The sequence below is a fragment of the Anolis sagrei genome, chromosome 5 (genome assembly GCF_037176765.1).
Source record: "Anolis sagrei isolate rAnoSag1 chromosome 5, rAnoSag1.mat, whole genome shotgun sequence".
NCBI lineage: Eukaryota > Metazoa > Chordata > Lepidosauria > Squamata > Dactyloidae > Anolis > Anolis sagrei.
In genome coordinates, this window is record NC_090025.1 from 133,520,975 (window position 1) to 133,542,101 (window position 21,127).

Here is a 21,127-nt window from a genome sequence, read left to right on the forward strand (position 1 = left end):
CTCTCTTCTTCTACACTCAATACAACAAAGTGACCCACAAATTTAAAATAGGCAATGGATACTGATGTGTGTGCATATGTGTTTGAGCTGTGTGTTTAATTTTAGCCATTTCCAGCTGCTTTTAAAAAAAATCTTGGGATTTTTGCCAGCTATTTCCACTGCAAGCAGATCTGCTGAATGGCTTGCATCTGCCCACCACCAGAGAAATGAAAAGTCTACCAGGACCAATTCAGCCAGACAGTCTGGTCCCATAGGAGTATCTATATAGAGGAAAAGAGGCAGGGACCCAAAGGCTAGACACATTTTCCACCATGCTTACAACTGGGGCAGATACGTGGTGATGAAAAGAGGGCTTGTATGTGGAGGTTTGGGCTCTTATTCTAGGCTTGCTTTTGTGACCTGGCATCTTAACTGTTTGCAAATTGGCCTTCAGGGATTGCTAATGCAAAGAGAGCAGTGAAACTATGACACACACACACACGCAAAACTGCTTCAGAACAGGATCTCCTAAGCTATAAGCCACAAATAATCGTATTAAGCTGCATTCTAGAACAGCTACAATATTAAGAGAGTTGATTACCAGAATTACAGTAATGGCTATTTGTTTTGACAATATTTATTTCCAAAACAAATCTTGTTGGAAAGCAATACAGCATGATCTTCATATCTATGGGGAATGCATTCCTGGAGTTACTTTTAGAAATGGGAAATAATAGATAATAGTGAACTCTTCTGAAACAAACGACTTCCAGTTGGAGGCATTCCATAAAATTGCACAGAAGGATCTAGAAAATGCGTAGAGCAATGTTTCTCAACCTTCTTAATACAGTTCCTCATGTTGTGGTGACCCCCAACCAAAAAATCATATTTGTTGCTACTTCATAACTGTAATTTTTCTACCGTTATGAATCATAATGTAAATATTTGATATGCAGGATATATTTTTATTCACTGGACCAAATTTGACACTAACACTCGATATGTCCAGGGGTTGGGTGGGGGGGGGGGGATTTTGTCATTTGGAAGTTTTAGTTGCTGGGATTTATAGTTCACCTACAGTCAAAGAGCATTCTGAACTCCATCAGCATGACCAACAGAAAATACTGAAAGGGTTTGGTGGGCATTGACCTTGAGTTTGGGAGTTGTCATTCACCTGCATCCAGCAAGCATTGTAGACTCAAACAGTGATGGATCTGGACAGAACTAGACACGGATACTCAATATACCAAAATGTGAACGCTGGTGGAGTTTGGGGAAAATTGACCTTGACATTTGGGAGTTGTAGTTGCTGGGATTTATAGTCAAACTTCCCACACAGAACCCCCATGACCAACAGAAAATACTGTGTTTTCTGACCGTCTTTGGTGTCCCTTCAGACACCCCCTCGCAACCCCCCCCCCCAGGGGTCCTGACCTCCAGGTTGAGAAAGCTGGTATAGAGAGAACACCTCTGTAAATCCTCCCAAGCAACTCTATGAAGTATATTGCATTTCTGCCTTCTTGGAAATATTTCATGAATGGTTCATGGCCACTGAATACTTGCAGCTGTGGTTATACTTTTCTAATTTCAAAGTAATGGACCATATTCATTGGAAGAGAAGGGAAAAAAGTAACAGTAACTAGGAAACTGTTACAGCTTAGACCTGTTTGTCTCAGGAAGCCAGGTTAATATTATCATCATTAAGGCTTACGGCAGGAATGGGAAAAACCGTGGTGCTATAATTGTCCTTAGAACGATGCATCTAATCAGTTCTAGCCAAAATGCCAACGGTAAAGGAAAATGAGGTCGATTTACAACACACTACCCATTACTAATATATGGAAACTTAAGGGGGAGGAAGATCAGACAAAAGATAGCTTTGTCTGTTTAATAGGTGGGAGGAAGGGAAGTAAGTTGTCTTTTTAAATTTACCATAGTAATACCTTTATCTACCAAAACGGCTCCTTTTGCAATGTTTAACGGTGCTGGAGAATTTCTGTTCTTCACCATGGGCATTGCCCTTTTCGATCTATCTCCAATAATGTAACATTAACATTAATTCTAGTCTTGTCCGACTCTGGGGGTTAGTGCTCATATCCGTTTCTAAGCTGAAGAGCCAGTGTTGTTTGTAGATGCCTCTAAGGTCATGTGGCCGGCTTGACTGCATGGAGCACCGTTACCTTCCTGCTGAAGTAGTACCTATTGATCTACTCACATTTGCATGCATTCAAACGGCTAGGTTGGCAGAAGCTGGGGATAACAGCGAGAGTTCATCCCGTTCCCTGGATTTGAACTGCGGACCGTTTGGTCAGCAAGTTCTGAAGCTCAGCAGTTTAACCTGCTGCGCCACCAGGAAGGGGTGGGGGTGTGTGTGTCCCAATCTCGAATAACTACACATATTTACTGGGGAAAATGCCCATAGAGGTTTAACCTAAATGCACAGTAGACACACAGTTTAACCTCAATGCACAGTAGGCACACAGTTCTACCTCTCCTATTCAGCTGCATATCCTAGAAACTTGGAAAGATGAATTAGGTGCCCAAGTCAGCTTTTAGATATGGGTAGGGAATGGCATGTAGGTGGGCCAACCAGTCTTGGGCAGGTTACATTCCCTGTGAAGTCCCCCTGAATCTTGAGTATGATGTTTTTTCTCCTTAAAACAAGGAGAAAGGGGGAAAAATGCCCCAGCCCCAGGAGATAACATCCAATACAACCATGTTATTGCACCCTATGGTAGCCTATTCAGCATTGCATTCACATTTCCTGCCATTCTCTGGGAGGCATTTCTTGCTCTCTCCCAGATTTCAGTGTCCTGGGCTTTGGGCTCAAGTTTACCTGTAGCTCACTGACCAGACTTCATGATCAGCCAGGCATTCTTCTCTGTGGCAAGATCCACAGAAGCTTGTTATGACATTTTTCCTTCAAGAAGTAAATTTGACTTCCTAGTAGGCTATGTTTTTTAATGGGGCTTTAAGAACTGGTTGTCTGAATCTGCTTTTAACAGAATCTGTTGTACATTAAGTAACAGCTTGCCTCTAAATGAACAATTTTCACGACAGAGGATCTTTTACTGTTAACATGTTCAGTTTTATAGGCAATATTTCATTTTTGCAGTTGCTGCTGCTATTTGTTTATACCACCTTAAGGGGAATTTCTACTTGTAGAAAAAACACCATTTATTTTATTAAAAACAAATAAATATCTTACCAGATAATTAATAATATAAAATCTGTCATATTCTCTATTTTTGGCATTGATTCTGCGATGTTGCTTCTTTCTCATGTGATCCTTGAGTGTGTTCTTATCCCGAAATATCTTTTCGCAGTATAAGCACTGCAAACTAAGGAGGAAAGAAAGCAAATGGCTATGGAAATAATACTAATCAGCCAGACAAGGGTTGAGGCAATGTCAACATTGTATGATAATATATATATACATACATACATACATATATATATATATATATATATATATATAAAAAGAAGGAAAATAATTACTTGAGGTGTATACAAAGACAGATTGGATGCAAGTGTATAAAATCAAAAAAACATTATTTTTATCCGATTTTACAGAGATTAGGGGATTGCTGATTTATTGGAATTGGGCATTTTAGTTACATAACTCTAATTATTTTAAGTATTTTTCCTGCATTATATCCTTTTGTAATGGTTAAGTTGTACAGCTCAGCACAGGGAACCAAGGAAGCAAAGTACACTCAGAAGAGGGAGGGAAATCCTGGGGAAAGGATATATTTAATTTAGAAGAGTCTTAGTTCAGAGATTAAAGTTCTTAGAAATTCAACGGGCAGAACTACTGAGCTTTATGGCTACTGGCATGGCCTTCCATGCTGAAAAAGCACACAGATAAGGTATGTAAGGGGTCTTATTAAAAAGGCTGCTTATTATAAGACTGTTACATTGTGGAAGAACATCAAGAAGTTTAGTAATACACGCTGTAGATACTTTCAGGCAGAATGATCCTGCTTGGCATTAAATGAATGCCAAATGAAGAACACCCTGTGTTCACTCTGTTTTTATTGTCTGAGCATGAATCACAGTGAAATTTTAAGTTACTACTATACTCAAAATATTTTATTTAGTTATTTAATTGGGATGCTACCTTTCTCCCAAAATGGGAGAATTTGATAATTGGTTTCCAAAGAGAATGATTAAGAACAGTAAAATGTGTTGTCTGAAGCTTTCATGGCCAGAATCCCTGGGTTGCTGTGAGTTTTCCAGGCTGTATGGCCATGTTCCAGAAGCATTCTCCCCTGAAGTTTCACCCATATCACACTTGCCTCAAGCAGACAAAAGTTCTCTCTCCCACCCTGGACATTCCGCAGATATTTCAACCCCACTTGCCTAGACAACTTTTGAGGATGCCTGCCATAGATGTGGGTGAAACATCAGGAGACAATGCTTCTGGAACAAGGCCATACAGCCCGGAAAACTCGCAGCAACCCAGAACAGTAAAACTTTGAAAACAATTAAAAATTGTCACATCACCAGCATAAAATAATTTAATAGTGTTACAAATAAATAAAAAGCATGCCCTAATAAGGACTCTCTCTGCTCAAACATTAAAAACCTTCTTGGATAAAAAAGTTTTCACTAAAATCTCATGCGTTCTTCTAAACCCACCTAATTCTAGTATAACAACACAAAACCACAATATGGCTTATATCCAGCATTGCAGATACCCAGCAGGTACTTGCAGTGAAGCCTTAGACTGTGCCTCTGACCTGAAGCTATTTTCAGGCTCTTTGCTAGATAACAAAAGACACGGGCTGAGTCATAATTAGAGTAGGCCTATCTTCAACACTGTCTCATTCCCTCATTGTTTGGCTCTCCTTCCCTAGAGTCCTTTTCATTTATGTTTTCAAATCATCTTCCTTTCTGCAGCAACTCTCTAGAAATCTTCCAAGATTCAAACCTATTTCTAAGGCCATTTAAGTTTGTGTGGAAATTGATACGCCCCGCAGCAGCTACACCCTGCACAGGACTGATCTGAATTAACCCAGGGCAATGCTGCAGAACACAGCTTTACTCCAGGTTTAACTAACTTGGGGAAGAATCCCAAGTTCTCCCCCAGGTAAGGGAGAGTCCAGACAGCAGAAGCCGTTTTCTAAGTGCAACTGGATGCAGGAAATACAAACACATGAGCTGATAGATTGAGACCATGGACATCAGAGGAAGGTCTATCAATTCACTGGTAGTTTAATAAGATTCTGGTGGGTTGCTTTAGCAGAAAAATTAACCTGTGCTCACCAAAGAGAGGGAAAATAATAAACTGGTCTATCTTGTCCCCATTCATTAACTAGACCAGGCATGGGCAAACCCATGGGCAGCCCCTTGGGCTCTTTTCTCAGACCCTCCTCTCTCTCACCATCCTATCTTTCCTTCCTTCCCTCTTTTCTTCCTTCTTCTCTCCCTCCATTTTTTCCTTTCCTCCCTCTTCCTCCCTCCCTCCTTCCTTCCACTCTTTCATCCTTCCTTCCCTCCCTCTTTCTTCCCTCCCCCCTCCCTCCATACCCTTCCACCCTTTCATCCTTCCTTCCCTTTTGTCTTTCCTCCCTCTCTCTTACCTTTCTCTTTCTCCTTCCTTCCTTCCTCCCTTCCCTCTTTCCTCCCTCTTTCTCCTTTTCCCTTTTGTCTTTCCTTCCTTCTCTCTTTCCTTCCTCTCTTCCTTTCTTCCCTCCCTCCATTCCCTTCCACCCTTTCGTCCTTCCTTCCTTCCCTTCCACCCTTTTGTCTTTCCTCTTTCCTTCCTCCCTCCCTCACCACACAGCCAGTCATCTTAGCAGGAAGTGCTAGCGTGCAGCCTCCAAGTTAGAAAGTTTGCCCATGCCTGTGCTAGACTATGGATCATCTCCCTACACAAGGTGTGACATCTTCCCACCTCAAGTTGTGCACTTTGAATGATTTTAATATTTATATGGAGACTAACTACCGGACATTGCTGTAAACAGGGACAGTGAGGGCAGGGTAAGGGGTAATTGCAACCAATATAAATCTAATTGGTTTTTTTTTAATTAAAAAGACAGTAATGGAGGATGCTCATGTACCTGTCAAGTTTCTTCTGTAGAAGATCCAAAAATTCCTTACAGTTTACAATGTTGTCTGGCAATCCAATATTGAATGCATGATCATTTGCCATGTGATTGAGAAGGATTGACCTGCAAAACATTTCAAAATAGATAGTCCTTCAGGGCACTTTTAAGGATGCCTGAAACACATGCTTTGGGTTAAAGGCTAGTGCTAAAAATGACAGAATGTTGCAAAAAAAACTTTTTCTTATTTTCTCTTTTGCAATTGTGTATCTTTTCACTACAGAGACCACAGAGGAAAGGGGAGGATGGAATGCAGCATCATGTAGCTGTACATGCGGCCCGCTCACTGGATTCTGTACATGCGGCCTGCTCATTGTTCTGTGTTATGACTGATTTTATTGTAATTTTATATTGTTTGTTGTATTCCTATAGTTTATGTTTTATGTAATTGATTATGTTGTTTTTATGTTTTGATTTCATTTATTGTATTGAGTTGTGAGAGCTGTTCAGCAGTGGAACTCTGTGCCCTAGAGTGTGGTGGAGGCTCCTTCTTTGGAGGTTTTTAAAAAGAGGCTGGATGGTCATCTGTCAGGGGTGCTTTGAATGCGATTTTCCTGCTTCTTGGCAGGGGTTGGAATGGATGGCCCACAAGGTCTCTTCCACCTCTATGATTCTATGAGTCTATGTAGATACAGTCATTCAGTACCAACCTGTTACCAGTGAATTCTTTGTCGCAGAACATACATATACCATGGAAATCTGCATCATATCGTTCTTGCTGCTGCTGCTCCAGAATCTCTCTCTATTAAACAGGATAGTGATGGGGAGGGGAAAAAAGAAACAGCAAAATTTGTAGAAAGCTATTTCCAGTGATTTTATATTGGCTACAATATACATGCACAATACAGTAAGCTAAAAAGAAAGGTTTGAACCTTGGCTTACAGTGAATGCTAGTCTAAACTGCAAAGGAGAATAAGAAGAAAAATCCACTCCAAAAATGGGTGCGATATGTTTGCTGCTTCATTACTTTGCCAAAATGTTAGAGGTTTGTTTCTCTCATAACATGCAAGGTTTTTTTTTCCTCTGGATTGATAGGAAGGAAACAACCCATGGGGAAAAAACAAACAAACACCCATCCGGGGGACACAATAAAGAAACCATTCAATCCACACACTGATTGTCCTGAGTGAGCCAAGATTCCTTCAGTTCCCTGTCTTAACATGTTTGCAGCGATGGCCACCATTTTTCAAAGTAATGAGCAATTGGTATGTGAGTGATTTCGAAGCATTACTACATTTACTGATATTAATTTAAATATTCTCATAGCAAGAAGAAAGAATAATAACCAAAACAGAAAGTTTTGAAAGATTATCTAACCTAGAGCAATGTTCATATAATCTCAAAAGTATGGGTTTTCCCCAAAACGAGGCCATAAAAATAGTATTAAAAAAACCTAGATGAGATATAATGACTTGGTCTGTAAAACTGTAAGTATATTTTTTCCTTGATAGGTCAATATGACTGTTATGGGCTCCTCGAGGAATAGATTAATGAAAAGATCAAACCCTTTTTTTCCTGAAAAAAGGGATAAATTTAAATATAGGTTTAAAGCCTACAGCAAAAAAACACATTTTATCACTTACCATATTCCCAACAGATCTCCTACAGTATTTTAAAACAGATCATATTTCCATATCTGTTTCTGGGGATTTTCTCCTCCAATTTAAATAAAAGCTGCATTTTTACCGCTGAGTGCTTCTAGTATGCAGCTCTATATTGCTTCAGGCAAGTGAAGTGAGTAAGAGAGAGTCTAGGGGTATCCTCTCCAAAAGGGAAAATGAAGCAAGAAATCATTTATATTTTACACTTACCGGTAAGGTAATACAAGAGGGCTTGAAGTGGGGAAATGGGAGCTGAGAAGATATTTAGTTTCCTTGTCACCACGAGGAAATGAATGAAATGAGAACTGTATAGTATTTGTGACTGAAAATTGCTTTGGACATAAATAATAGTATATTCTACACCTGGGGAAAGATCCGGTTGTTTTGTGTCCCAGGGCCATTAAACCGAGCAAGACCTTCTCTTTTGAGGCTTGAAATTTGTTCCTTCTCACACATTGTTAAGCACTTTGGCAGGAAATAGGTAGTTAAATAAAAAACTCCAGTGTTGTGGCCATAGCTTTTGCTCTCCTTTTTTTTAAACACCTGTCACATATTCTGCCTTCTAATGCAGAAGAGACTTCAAAATGGTAGGACTTCCTCTGTACTTTTAGTAGAATCTCAGTAGTTCAGCCAAATAAGTATTCCTTTCCATTTGCTGGTATAGTTTGCACATTCCAAATTAGACTTGACAGATTAGGGACTCTAAAAAATGAAATTACACCTGACAATGGTTATTATTAAAACAGCTAGGAGTTGGAGTCCATTACCAATATAGTAACATTCATTAACATGACTTTTAGCATATCCCTGTTTCGGTTATTATTCTGCACAAACCTTATTCTAATATTCAACTACTTCAACTTTTTATTCTGATGGCCTCCATTTCTTTTCAAAGAAGGTGGATAACCTGCTAAATAACAAGCTATTCTTGCCAGCTCTCAGTATAGGCAAAAAGTGAGGAACTGGTCACTCTGAAAGGAAAAAAAAAACACCATGGAGTTTTCTTACTGCCCATCAATTCTAGCACTATTTCATCATGAGCAATTCATGGATCAGAGGTGCCATTGCAAGGTTGTATCTGTGGCAAAATGACACCAAAGTTTATAGGTTTCCTCGTAATTTTTCCCTGAATGGTGCTCTTGCTATTCCACTGCAAGTCCCAAAGTGATAAAGACACCAAAGGAAATCCATACACGTATCTATGAGTAGTTCAGAGAGAATAAAGCTTTGTCAAGCTTTATCATAACTCAGAAATCATTAGGAAGCAAAATCACACCTTACCAGTCTCTGCTGTTGGAGCTTCTCCCTCAGTTCTCTATCTTCAGGCAAGGCATCACATAAAAGAAAATAATTGTCCTGGTCCTCTGTTAGAAGATTACAGAATGGAAGTTCAAACCTTTTGCACATATAGTACAGCCACCTAACAAGCTGCCTTTTATTTATATATTTCAGGTCTATATGACAATCTCAGACAATCAAAACAAGTGCATTTTAATGTTTAAGAGGATTGTTCACAAATATACTAGCCAAGTTAACACAGACTTTGTATTTCTAGGTGCAAAGATTACTGCAGATGTAGACTGCAGCCAGGAAATCAGAAGACGTTTCCTTCTTGGAAGGAGAGCAATGACCAATCTCGATAAAATAGTGAAGAGCAGAGACATCACACTGGCAACGAAGATCTGTATAGTTAACGCAATGGTATTCCCCGTAGTAATCTATGGATCCGAGAGCTGGACCATAAGGAAGGCTGAGTGAAGAAAGACAGACGCTTTTGAACTGTGGTGTTAGAGGAAAATTCTGAGAGTGCCTTGGACTGCGAGAAGATCAAACCAGTCCATACTCCAGGAAAAAATGCCCGGCTGCTCACCTGAAGTAAGGATATTAGAGGCAACGATGAAGTACCACATAATGGCCACATAATGAAAAGACATGAAAGCTTGGAGAAGATAATGATGCTGGGGAAAATGGAAGAAAAAAAAGAAGAGGGGCCAACCAAGGGCAAGATGAATGGATGTTATCCTTGAAGTGACTGGCTTGAACTTGAAGGAGCTGGAGGTGGCCAAGGCCAACAGGGAGTTCTGGCTTGGGCTGGTCCATGAAGTCACAAAGAGTTGGAAGTGACTGAATGAATAAACAACAACAAAGGGTAGACATGGCTCTGTTAATGCCAAATGGAAAAGTAAAAATTATCAGAAAACTGCCAGCTGGTGAAATAAAAATAATCCTGGGATACATTCTGGGAGGAAATTAAGTAGATCATTCAAAATGTTTTTATTCACTTATGCAAAGCTTACATGACCCAGTAGCTTCATTTCACTTGTGTATATTGTTTTGAATAAAACGTTACTGAAATATGCTGCTCTTTTTGTGGTGTAGAATCGTATACTTATTCTACCCATGTTATTTCTGCCTCTGACACCAAATTTCCTATCAAAGAAATAATGCACAGGAACACATCAACTTTATTAACCAATGCATAGTATGAAATGGATAACTGTACAATGCAAGTAAGACCTTTATCGGCAGCATTTGTAAGACTTTAGATAAGAAACATAACAATTCTACTCAATTGTTATGTAAGAAACAATGAATGAAGAACAAACACATGAAGTCTGTGACACATCCCCTTTTGAAAAGATTTATAACTATTAATCACTGTGTTACACGAGTATGCTGGCTAAAGAATTCTTGAGTTGCAGTCCAAAACAACAGTGGTCCAAGTTCCTGCTGTTGAGCACACAAAGAACGTTTGTTCCATAAACTCTGTAATCCTTACAGTAAATCTAATCAGATCAGTATGATTATTTTTGCAAATGGGTAAGAGGCTGAGCATAGGCACTGTTTGATCATTTGAAATGAATGAATAATTCACAAAAGAGGCTGCCTTAGTAGTCACGAGCCCGAAATTTGTCTCATCTGTTTGATTTGTGTTACCATTTTGTTCTATCCATTTGGATGTCACAAAATGGGAAATCCCCTCCTGGAACGATAATGGACTCAAAACGAAAGGCAGGAAGGAGCAGCTCCAAGTCTGTTTTTCCGATTGACTGTCCAAAACCTGCACTTGTAGGCCCAAAGCGTTGGGGCCTGGCAGGGCCTGAGCTGAACACCAAGTAAGGAGCACTCCTTACTTGGCACTCAGCTGCAGGCACCCCGGTGCTTTGAGACTACACACCGGAACCTCACAGAGCCTGCAGCTGAGCACCGAGGAAGGAGCGCTCCTTACTCGGCGCTCAGCTGCAGGTCCTGCAAGGCCCTGGTGCGTAGGCTCAAAACCTGAACCTGAAGGCCCAAAGCGCCCGGGCCTCTGGGTAAAGTCCTTCCCTCCAATAATGGGGCAAAAGAAAACAGATCTTTCAGCCCAAAAACAAAAACCAAAAACCTGACCTCCCAATTTTGGGAGGCTCAGGCTAAATGGATCGGGGGGCTCCATCTAATGCCAAGATGAAGGTATGCTCTGAATGCACTTGACTACTGCCTAGATGTTGGGGATTAAAATATGACAACCCTAAGAGTGATGCAGGGGGAGGAAAAGAATTGGAAGGAAGAAAACAGCCTTAGGGGTAGAAGCTAAAACCAGGGACAAACATACACACACACACACACACACACAGAGGTAGTAAAATAGCTTCTATCCCAGGCAAAGCTGGTATGAGCTAAATTATTACTGGGGTGGGGAATAGCAATACAGTGAGGGTGTGGTAGCAGGTATGAACCCAAGCAAAACAGGGTACTTTTAAGTTTTTGTGCATAACAACTGAAAAGACTAGTGATTAATGCAGATGGCTATGGATAGTGATGATAATTTATTAAGACATTATATTTTATAGAAACCATAAAACTTTTTAAACGTACAGTCTTGTTCATAATCTATGTCTATAATAAAACGTGATATTAGACTTCTAACTTCCTTTGCAGATGCTGATGAAAGATGCAGATTAGTATCTGCCAACTGATGATGGCATAAAACACCTAGAACCTATAAAAATTAAAAGCTTTATAGTTTTGCCCATATGTAAAGATTATGATTAAATTTATCATCTAAAATGTAACATAATACTCTTAGCATCAGGCAAACGGTGTATTCAAAGTAAATCAAAATTTCAATTGACTACAAACTATGACAACTGAGTCAAGGGTGGGGAAAGCACAATCTTTCAGATACTGTAGAACCTCAATGCCCATTTTATCTCTCACCAACAGCAATGTTGAAAGGGCTAAGTGCAACCCAGCATTTGAAAAAAAGACACATGTCCCACAGGTCCACACTAATAATAACTTTATTTGCATTCTACTACCATCTCCCAGAAAGGAGTCAATGACGCTTACAGAACAGCACATAGTAGTGTCATAAAACACATTTATATAAATAAAAAAGTAATGTTAGTTTGCGGGATTAACATAGCCTAAAAACTATTGGATGCATTGACATCAAATTTGGACACAATATACCTATCAGGTCAACGAGTGACCATCACTAAAAAAAAAAACCCCCAAAAAACCCTGAAAAACACAGCAGACAAAATTTAAAAAGGCAAAAAATAAAAAATACATTACACTGTATGCGCATAACCACATAAATACATATATACAGAAATATACACACACATATACACAAACACACACACAAAACACATATACACAGACTGGCCACAGCAACGCGTGGCAGGGGACGGCTAGTAAAATATAAGTAAACATTTATAACAATAACAATATAAATTAACATAAAACACTTACAAAAGATAAAAAGGCCCAACTCAATTTAAGTGAAATACTCAATAAAAGACAGCAATAACTACTATTAAACTGGGCAATACAACCACGTTAAAACATCCCAGCCATGTCATCTAAACAAAATCATTTCATCAGTTGGGTGGTCTAACAGCACCCTACATCCTGCATTACAGATTGTATTACATGGGTTAAATTGCAAATTATACCTACCTAGAGGTGCTTCAGAATTTGTTCTTATTACAGGACAGAAGTCTGTAACCGGCTGCTCTGCAAATCTTTTCTTCCAGTACTGCACATATCTTTAAAGAAGAGAAGAAGCTACACTGTAAGAAATTGTTACATAACTTTTCCAAACAGTTCTTATTTCATTACATTCTTAGTATACAATGCTCATGTCAGTGTTTCTATCACTCATTAATACTGCTGGTCTTCAACTGGTTCAGAGATTGGCAGCCAGATTACTAATTGGAGCCCCGTGAAAGGAGAGAACCACTTCCATGCTGCGGCAGCTCAACTGGCAGCCAGTCTGCTTCTGAGCTAAAAACAAAGTGCTGGCCATTACCTTGAAAGCCCTAAATGGCTCAGGTACAGGCTATTTAGCCAATCGCATCTCCTCTTACAAACCAGCTTGGACACTGCAGTCAGCGGAGGAGGCCCTGCTCTCGGTCCCACCCCCATCTCAAGTATGGCTGGTGGGAACGAGAGAGAGAGAGAGCCTTCTCCGTGATCGCTCCTCACTTCTTGAACTCCCTCCCTAAAGAAATGAAGACGTCCCCCTCCCTCTTCTCCTTCACAAAACAACTGAAGACTTATTTTTGATCACTATAACATGGAGAGGAGGATTAATGAGAGATCTTTTCTGGACCTCTGGTCGAGAACAACTGTTGTATTCAGGCTCTGTTAGTCCATGTTGGCCCAAGTGTTATCATTGGCCTCACAATCAACCTACACACCTTTGTGAGCTTTGGCTGGCTTCTGTAAATCAATGCAAACGCTTTACTGTTTAGGTTGTATGTCATTATATAATTTTGTTTGATTATGTTTTGTTCAATTTATTGATGTCAGGTTCTGGTATTTGTTCATATGTGGAGTTATTTTGGATTACTCGTTGACACTTGTTTGTTTTATTGAGATATTGAATGTTTGCCTTTTTTGTATGTTGGAATCTGCCCTGAGTCCCCCTGGGGAGATAGGGCAGAATATAAATAAAGTTTTATTATTATTTTATATTTTGCGGAGCCTGTTTTTTCATGACATTTCTATTTAGCTGGAGCAATCTCCCTGTTGTGGACTTCTCTTCTGATTGTGAGGGGGAAGGAGGACAGGTTGTGGAAACAGCACTTGGGGATTTGGGGTTTAGTGGTGAGGGAGAAGAATGAGGAGAGGTGGTAGAAATATCAGAAATCCCTACATTGCTGGAACTTGAAAGGGAGAAAGAGGGCAGAAGGAGATCAGCTAGGTTAGCAGATAAAATGCTGAGCAATCAGACAGTGCCCTAGGACAGCTGTGAAGGGAAGTCCAGGGCTATAAATTAGCAGCAAAGTCAGGGGCTCAGTGCTGGTTGCAACTGACCTATTTTCGGGAGAGTTCCTGTTACCAGCACCCTCCCGTTGTTCCAGCATCTGATCTCTGAAGGCTCTTGTTGTTTGCAACTTGTAAGCCTGTTTTTTCCAAGACTTTATTTGCTGTCTGATTGAAGACTTCTGATTTACATTTGTTTGAACACCGCATGGTATCATCAAAGACTTTAATTTGCTGTCTGATGTGAAGACTTCTGTTTTATGTTTACTGGAAGACCATGTATTATCTTTATTTTGGCTGAAGTAAAGCCCTTTTTTATTTGCTTTCACTTGTGTCTAAGGCTGTTTCTGGCATAAAACGAGACACTCGCCAGCACAAAGTAGTTACAAATTGGAAATCCATTACAAACCAATTGTCCACCTTATATATAAAAAAAGGGGGGGGGGGAACAAAAAGACAAGACAAAACAACCAGTATTTGCTTTTAAACATGCCAAATTGATGCTACTAAATGAGCCAACATTTTTAAAGTAAGGGTTTTCGTTCCCCTAGATTCTTTCCTTCTTATTATTTTGTTTTAAAACTTCATACTTGCTGAAACATAAATGAATGTTTTTTGCATGCTTTTAAAATGCATATTGTGTGAATTCTGAGACTACTTAGGTGTTTAATGATCAAACTGACAGTAAAGTGTGTTGTCCCAAAAAAGCCATTCAGTGTGAGACAGTCCTATGGCACAGAACCATGACTACCATATGGCATTTCTATCAAAGAGGCCAATTTCTGGATCTGGGTATACCAGAACTTCTATTTGGTAAGAAAAGGAATAGAGTAATGAAAGCTTGAATGGTGGATTGATATGGAAGATAGCTGCAGAAATGAATGTATTTGATAGACTGAAAACTGAAGTCCCTGCAGTCAACCATATGCGTGAGGAATCAAAAGAAAAGAATTTATTTATTTATTTACAGCATTTATATTTCACTCTTCTCACCATGAAGGGGACTCAGAATGGATCACAGAACACATACATGGCAAACATTCAATGCCGTTAAACAGACAGGACAGATAACAGGTAGAGGTATTATGTCAGCATTTTCCCTAGCTTCAGCGTCCTGGAGGTTGTGCTCGATTCCAGCCACAGGGGATGCTATCGCTTCACCCTCTATGATGAAGATCCCTTGATCACAGACTTCCTCCTCTCTTTGATCGCCAGCATTTTTCTGGTATTTCCTTTTTATGGTGCTGTAAAATACCTCCCAGCTTAAGTGGTGCCTAATTTCTCTCCTCACAGTTGTTTTTGGACTGCTTAGGTGGACAGTAAGCTGGGCTGAAGGTTAGGTGCCAAGGGAACAAAGGCCTTTTTCTCACCCTAGACAATCCATAGGTATATGTACTCCACTTGCTTTACCACCATCAGTGAGCTGGGCTGAAGGTTAAGTGCTCACCCTGACCGGGTTTCAAACTGCCAGCCTTTTGATTGGTAAGATTCTCTGAAGATGCCAGCCACAGGTGAAACGTCAGGAGAAAATGCTGAGAAACATAGCCATAAAGCCCGGAAATGACACAAAAATCTAGCTCTCAGTGGAAAAAGAATTGCAGACTTATTTTTGTGAATATCAAATCTGACACTGATGTATGGTACACGATATGTTCAGGGAAGAGCTTGATTTCTGCTATCAGAAGCAAGAAATATTGAACCAGGAAGAGAGAAAAAAAACTTTACAAATACCAGGCTTGAAAAACACTGACAAACAGAACATATGGGCAGACTGGAACACATGCTATAGTATCTGGAATTGCTAAGCAACAGTGTTTCATGCTTTGAATTAGGCTCGTCTATGAGAGCACCTTATGAAATTGCACATGGCTCTAGAACAGAGAAATTGGTTTATTTGGCACAGGATGCATTAGTTTCCATCAACTTGTTCTGAACCTTTCGTTGGCAGGGCGTACAAAATATTTCTAGAAGAACAAGTTCACACATCTATGGCTATCACTTGATGACTATAATATGTAGGAATTGTTAAGAGTGGGAAGTTCAGCAGTGAGTTGTCAAGACCTGAGTGTATCATGGAAAACTCAGAAAGGCAACCAAAATGGTATTCTTGAAGAAGGGGGGTATCACATAACCTTCTTTTTAGTAGTACATTTCAATATGTCGATGTCTGCCATCATGCAAGTGTGACTCAACCCAAGGGGCAAGATGTACACATTTTATAATATTTCTTCAACAGGTTTATTAGCAGAAGCAGGAGAAGACAATTACAACAACAGCACAATTCCAGACACAAAATGGGCAAATATGCCAAAATCTGTGGTGGATATTCCAAATTATTTTTCTATCATAGCCATTCATGCAACACCATCTATGCTGGTTGCTCATGCAACAGTCATTTAAGGAATAAACGATTTCATTTTAAAGATCTGCCTGTAATTTGGGTCTTTAATGCCTGACTGTAGTTTCTACAAAATTCAGTTTCATGGCCAATACTACCATCCTTTTGTATAATTATTTATTCCTCTCTCTCTTGTTTGAAATATGTTCATTCCTGCAGAAAATGCAAATGTTGTATCTGCCGTGTCTGAGTTCTGCTCTCATAGTTGCTGCCAGAACACATAGCAAACCTTTCTTTTGTGTCCACATAATTTCCTCATGACTATAATTCTGAACATAGCCTGCTTCCAAGTGTTTCTGATTTTGGGTTCCCAGGTACTATTGGACAATCTCTGCCAGTAATATCTGGAGACCCACAGATTGGGAAACACATTATATATTCACTTTGATTAACTTTTCTTGTCCTTTTCCTTGTCCGTCTCCCAATGTTCCTCATCAATAAAACAACATAAAAAGCCTTCCACTTCCAGGTGTAGTGGTTCTCAACCCATGGGTCCCCAGATGTTTTGGCCTTAAAGTCCCAGAAATCCTAAGAGCTGGTAAGTTGGCTGGGATTTCTGAGAGTTGCAGGCCAAAACACCTGCGGACCCACAAGTTGAGAACCACTGGTGGTTTCCAATAGACATATCAGCAAAAACACTGTCCTTGGTGCCAGAAAAATGGCCACTTTTGAGCTAGGTTGTGTTATCTAATTTAAAGCAAGCAGAATAATAACATACCTCCTGAAATCAGCAACGAGCTTGATGTCTGCTATGACAAGCTTATGCTCTATAATCATGTGCTTCAGAAGCTGGTTTTGTTCTGAAACTGGAGAACATTCTTCACAGAATATACAAGTCACAGATGGAGATTCTTCTACAGCAGAAATGCCACCTGGGTTTTCTGGCAGAGAGAGTGGCTCCAAAATGCAGTCTTTATGCCCTGAAGGAGACAAATATACATATAACAATAAGGCAAGTATGGATGCTATCAAATTTCAGGGAAAAAAAGGCTGAGATAGTACTATATCCATGGATTCTGCATTCCCAGATCCAACCATCCATGGCTTGAAAATATGTTATGAGAATTCCAAAAAGACAAAGTTTGATTATGCCATTTTATATAAGAGATGCCATTTTACTACACCACTTTATATAATAGGACTATAGCATACACAAATTTTGATACCCACAGGGGGGGTGGGGGGTGGAACCAAATCCAGCAGGTATCAAGGTATCACTATATAGTTCCTACTATCAAAAGAAAACATACTTGTCAGTAATGCTGTCAAATGTCCAACTTCAGATGTGCACAAATAGGCTGAACAAACCGGAAGCACTCTTAAAATATTACACAAAAAGTAGTTTGGGGCCTTTTCTGAATTTGTGGGATCAGAAACCACTTCAATTTCTCAGCCATATGTCAAGTTGAACAGACCTCTGAATACTTATAAAAGGGATCCCAGATAGATATAATTCGAACGACAGTTCAGAGACTGAGAACAGGCTACGGCTTTTAGATTAGTTCTTTTAATCTGCAGTGACCAGGAAACCTGTAGATGAGAAGAGTGACTCAAGTATGTAAGGAAATTCACCTCTTCAATTGGCCCCGAGGAACCATCTGTAAGGGCTATATTCTTTCCAAAAATTAAGACCTTAAATTTCTTATAGTTAATTTCCACATCATTCCCCCTATAGAATGAACTAAATTGCCTTAGAAACCTACCAAGCTGTGCAGCAGATTATTACATCATCTCATATATAAAAGGGTAATCACTTTGGTACCAAATATCTTTGGCATATGACATTCCTGAACTATAGAAACCAAATAATTAAAATGAAAGTCAAAAAGAACTGGAACAAAGATATAGTCCTGGCTGGCCCCCATATCAATGGGAGTATTATAAGTTAATGTGTGGTTTACCCCAGTTCTGACTCTTAATCAAGCATCCACATATAGTGCTTTGGTAAAAAAAGAAAGACACTTTTAGTCAATGTATGCTTTATCCGATTTGGCCCATATTAAATTTCTACTTATAGTATCAAATGCAGTATTTTAAATCAACGAAGGCATCCAGTTGATTAATATTTTGATACCAACTGGGACAGATTTTTTTATTTGCTGAAAAAGCCTCCCTGGCTTATAATGGGGTCAAGCTGGGCAGCAGAGCCTGAAGTCCATTGCTTGCAATATATGTTAGATTTCTCGCTCATCTTCCCCTCCCTAAACAGTGTGTTTTCTTTTCTGCTTCTGCTCTGCTTCTCCTCCCAGGTTGGAATGCTTTGAAAAGGGAAGGGAGGAGGGGAGAAGCCTCTGCAAGCCAAGAATATCTATTAATCTTATAAAAGCATTTTCCCCTGAAATATTTGTTAATCTTGCCTACAGACATATAGACATTTCACTTTGCAAATCTTTGCAACCCCTATGTACCTACATATCTGTATCTATCTATCTACATTAATTTTATATATGAATTTTCCTCATATGTTTGCAGGTCTTTGCAAATCCTGTATACATATAGATATAGATATCTAGAGATTTCCATTTATCTGTATATCTGTATCTATATGTATACATTATTTTAAATGTATAGTGGTAAAATTAGGTGCCTCGACTTATATTCAGGTTGGTTTATACTTAAGTATATACAGTATCTATACCTGACACTGACATATTAAGAAAAGAGGCTGATTTTTTAAATTCCTACTATTTCCCCCCTTTTTTTAAAAAGCGGAAATGGTATCCCAAGTTTCCATTGATTTGGTCTATAGCCAGTGTTATTTGTATGTGTAAACAGGAGGTAAGAAGCATTCAGTTTTCCCTGGAGTAAGATCTTCCTTTCTTCATTGTCTGTGACTTCAGGAGCTGTCAGTATCATATGATTTATGAAACAAAATGACTTCAAAAGTATGGCATATGAATATGGATGTTGATGTGTTTGTCAGCTCATTGTGTGGAAATACAAGTGTACCGAAACAAAATAAGAACATCTGCTGGAATGTTAAGTGTCTTTCTAATTAAATTCAGCAGTTGAATGAATCAATTCATTAGCAACAAGCCTGGTTTATTATCTCATTAATACAGCTTGCTAATATGAGGAGATTAGTTGAAGAACTTGACTACAATTCCCAAACAAGAAGCAATGTAGCTGCAGCAGCAGCAACAACAACAACAACAACAAACCAGTACAGCCAAGAAAACATATCAGAACAGTGTGAGACAGATTTTTTTTCTAACAAAATAAAAATCCCCAAGTAGCATGTGTATATAATACGTATGGCACAGAACAACTAAACCAGAAATAAATGGAGAAGTTCTGGAGCCTTGATTTTGTGATTACGTTCCTTAGGGTACTGTATATTAGATGCAAATTATATGCAAATGAAGACAACCTAAACTATATTTGAAAGGGGGAAAACATGGCATCCAGTAAACATATTACTAACACCTTCCAAGGGATTGTATCTTGTAATTTCTGTCATTGCTCCTTCAAAAGATACCGGCATCTGAAACACCAATGGGAACACTTTTAGCTACCATGTTGAATTGGGATTGCTATTAAACAATGAAACTGCCTTGAAGTCTAGAATATTACTTACCAGACTCACAAATCCCACAAAAGATAAAACAGAAAAGACAATATTTGTTCTACTTTTGTATAAAAATTCAAAGTTAGCCCTTCCATACACAAGACAGATATCATTTGCGGCATAGTGACCATTTAGGAAAAATTATTAGAAATCACAGGTGAACATCTCTGGCCCTTTCTATCACTGTTCATACATTTGGGGGGAAATTTTAAATGCCACTTCAAACAGTGGCATTTATGGCAACCTTAAAATGAACCAATTGTGGAGTTTTCTTGGCAAGATTTATTCAGAAGGGGTTTTCCTTTGTCTTTTCATGAGGCTGAGAGTGTGACTTGTCCAACGTTTCCCAGTGTCATACATGCACACATATATAACTCCTAGCTGTTCAGCATATATTGCACCCAACTTTCAAGACCAGAAATAATGACTACTGCTGATGTACTGATATCAATATGTATACAGTACAAGGTGCATTATGTTCACTTCTTGCCTTCCAGGTGGGAAATACTATGAGTTTTAGACCTACATTTCACAAAAGCAGACACCCAGCATTGTCTTGAATACTACTGAGTAAAGGGACTATCCAATGAAAGAACCAAAGTGCTCTTCCAGCAGTCACCAGCCAATCTCTCTCCAATGCCAGAAATACAGCTTAATAGTGTTACGTTAGAAAATGTTGACTATTTCTGCTACTTTGGCAGCCACCTGTCCACAAAAGTCAACATTGACACTGAAATACAACACCACCTAAGCTCTGTGAGTGCAACATTCTTCTAAATGAAGTAGAGAGTGTTTGAGGTTTGGGACATCTGTAGGGATACTATGGTGCTTGTTCATAAAGCTATTGTTCTTCCAAACCTGTTATATGCATGTAAAATGTGGAGTGTCTACAGATGGCACACTCAACTCCTGGAACAATTCCATCAGAGTTGCCTCCAACAAATCTTGCAAATCTCTTGGGAGGACAAGCGAACAAATGTCAGCATGCTGGAAGAAGCAAAGACCACCAGCATTGAAGCGATGCTTCTACGGCATCAACTCCGCTGGACTGGCCATGTTGTCCAAATGCCCGATCATTGTCTCCCAAAGCAGTTACTCAAGAATGGAAAACGGAATGTTGGTGGACAGGAAAAGAGATTTAAAGATGGGCTTAAAGCTAACCTTTAAAACTGTGGCATAGACACCAAGAACGGGGAAGTCCTGGCCCTTGGAG

The 21,127-nt window shown here is 39.3% G+C and overlaps 1 protein-coding gene across 1 annotated transcript in view; it reads right to left on the reverse strand.

Annotated features, from left to right (window-relative positions):
• Positions 1-21,127, reverse strand: part of ZNF277 (zinc finger protein 277) — a 49,088-nt gene that overhangs the window by 12,578 nt on the left and 15,383 nt on the right. The window contains exons 2-7 of the mRNA XM_060779539.2: positions 17,065-17,266; positions 12,638-12,726; positions 8,972-9,054; positions 6,740-6,831; positions 6,045-6,155; positions 3,188-3,320 (exon numbers count right to left, since the gene is read on the reverse strand). Coding sequence (XP_060635522.2) covers positions 3,188-3,320; positions 6,045-6,155; positions 6,740-6,831; positions 8,972-9,054; positions 12,638-12,726; positions 17,065-17,266 — 710 coding nt within the window. The remainder of the gene's footprint in view (positions 1-3,187; positions 3,321-6,044; positions 6,156-6,739; positions 6,832-8,971; positions 9,055-12,637; positions 12,727-17,064; positions 17,267-21,127) is intronic.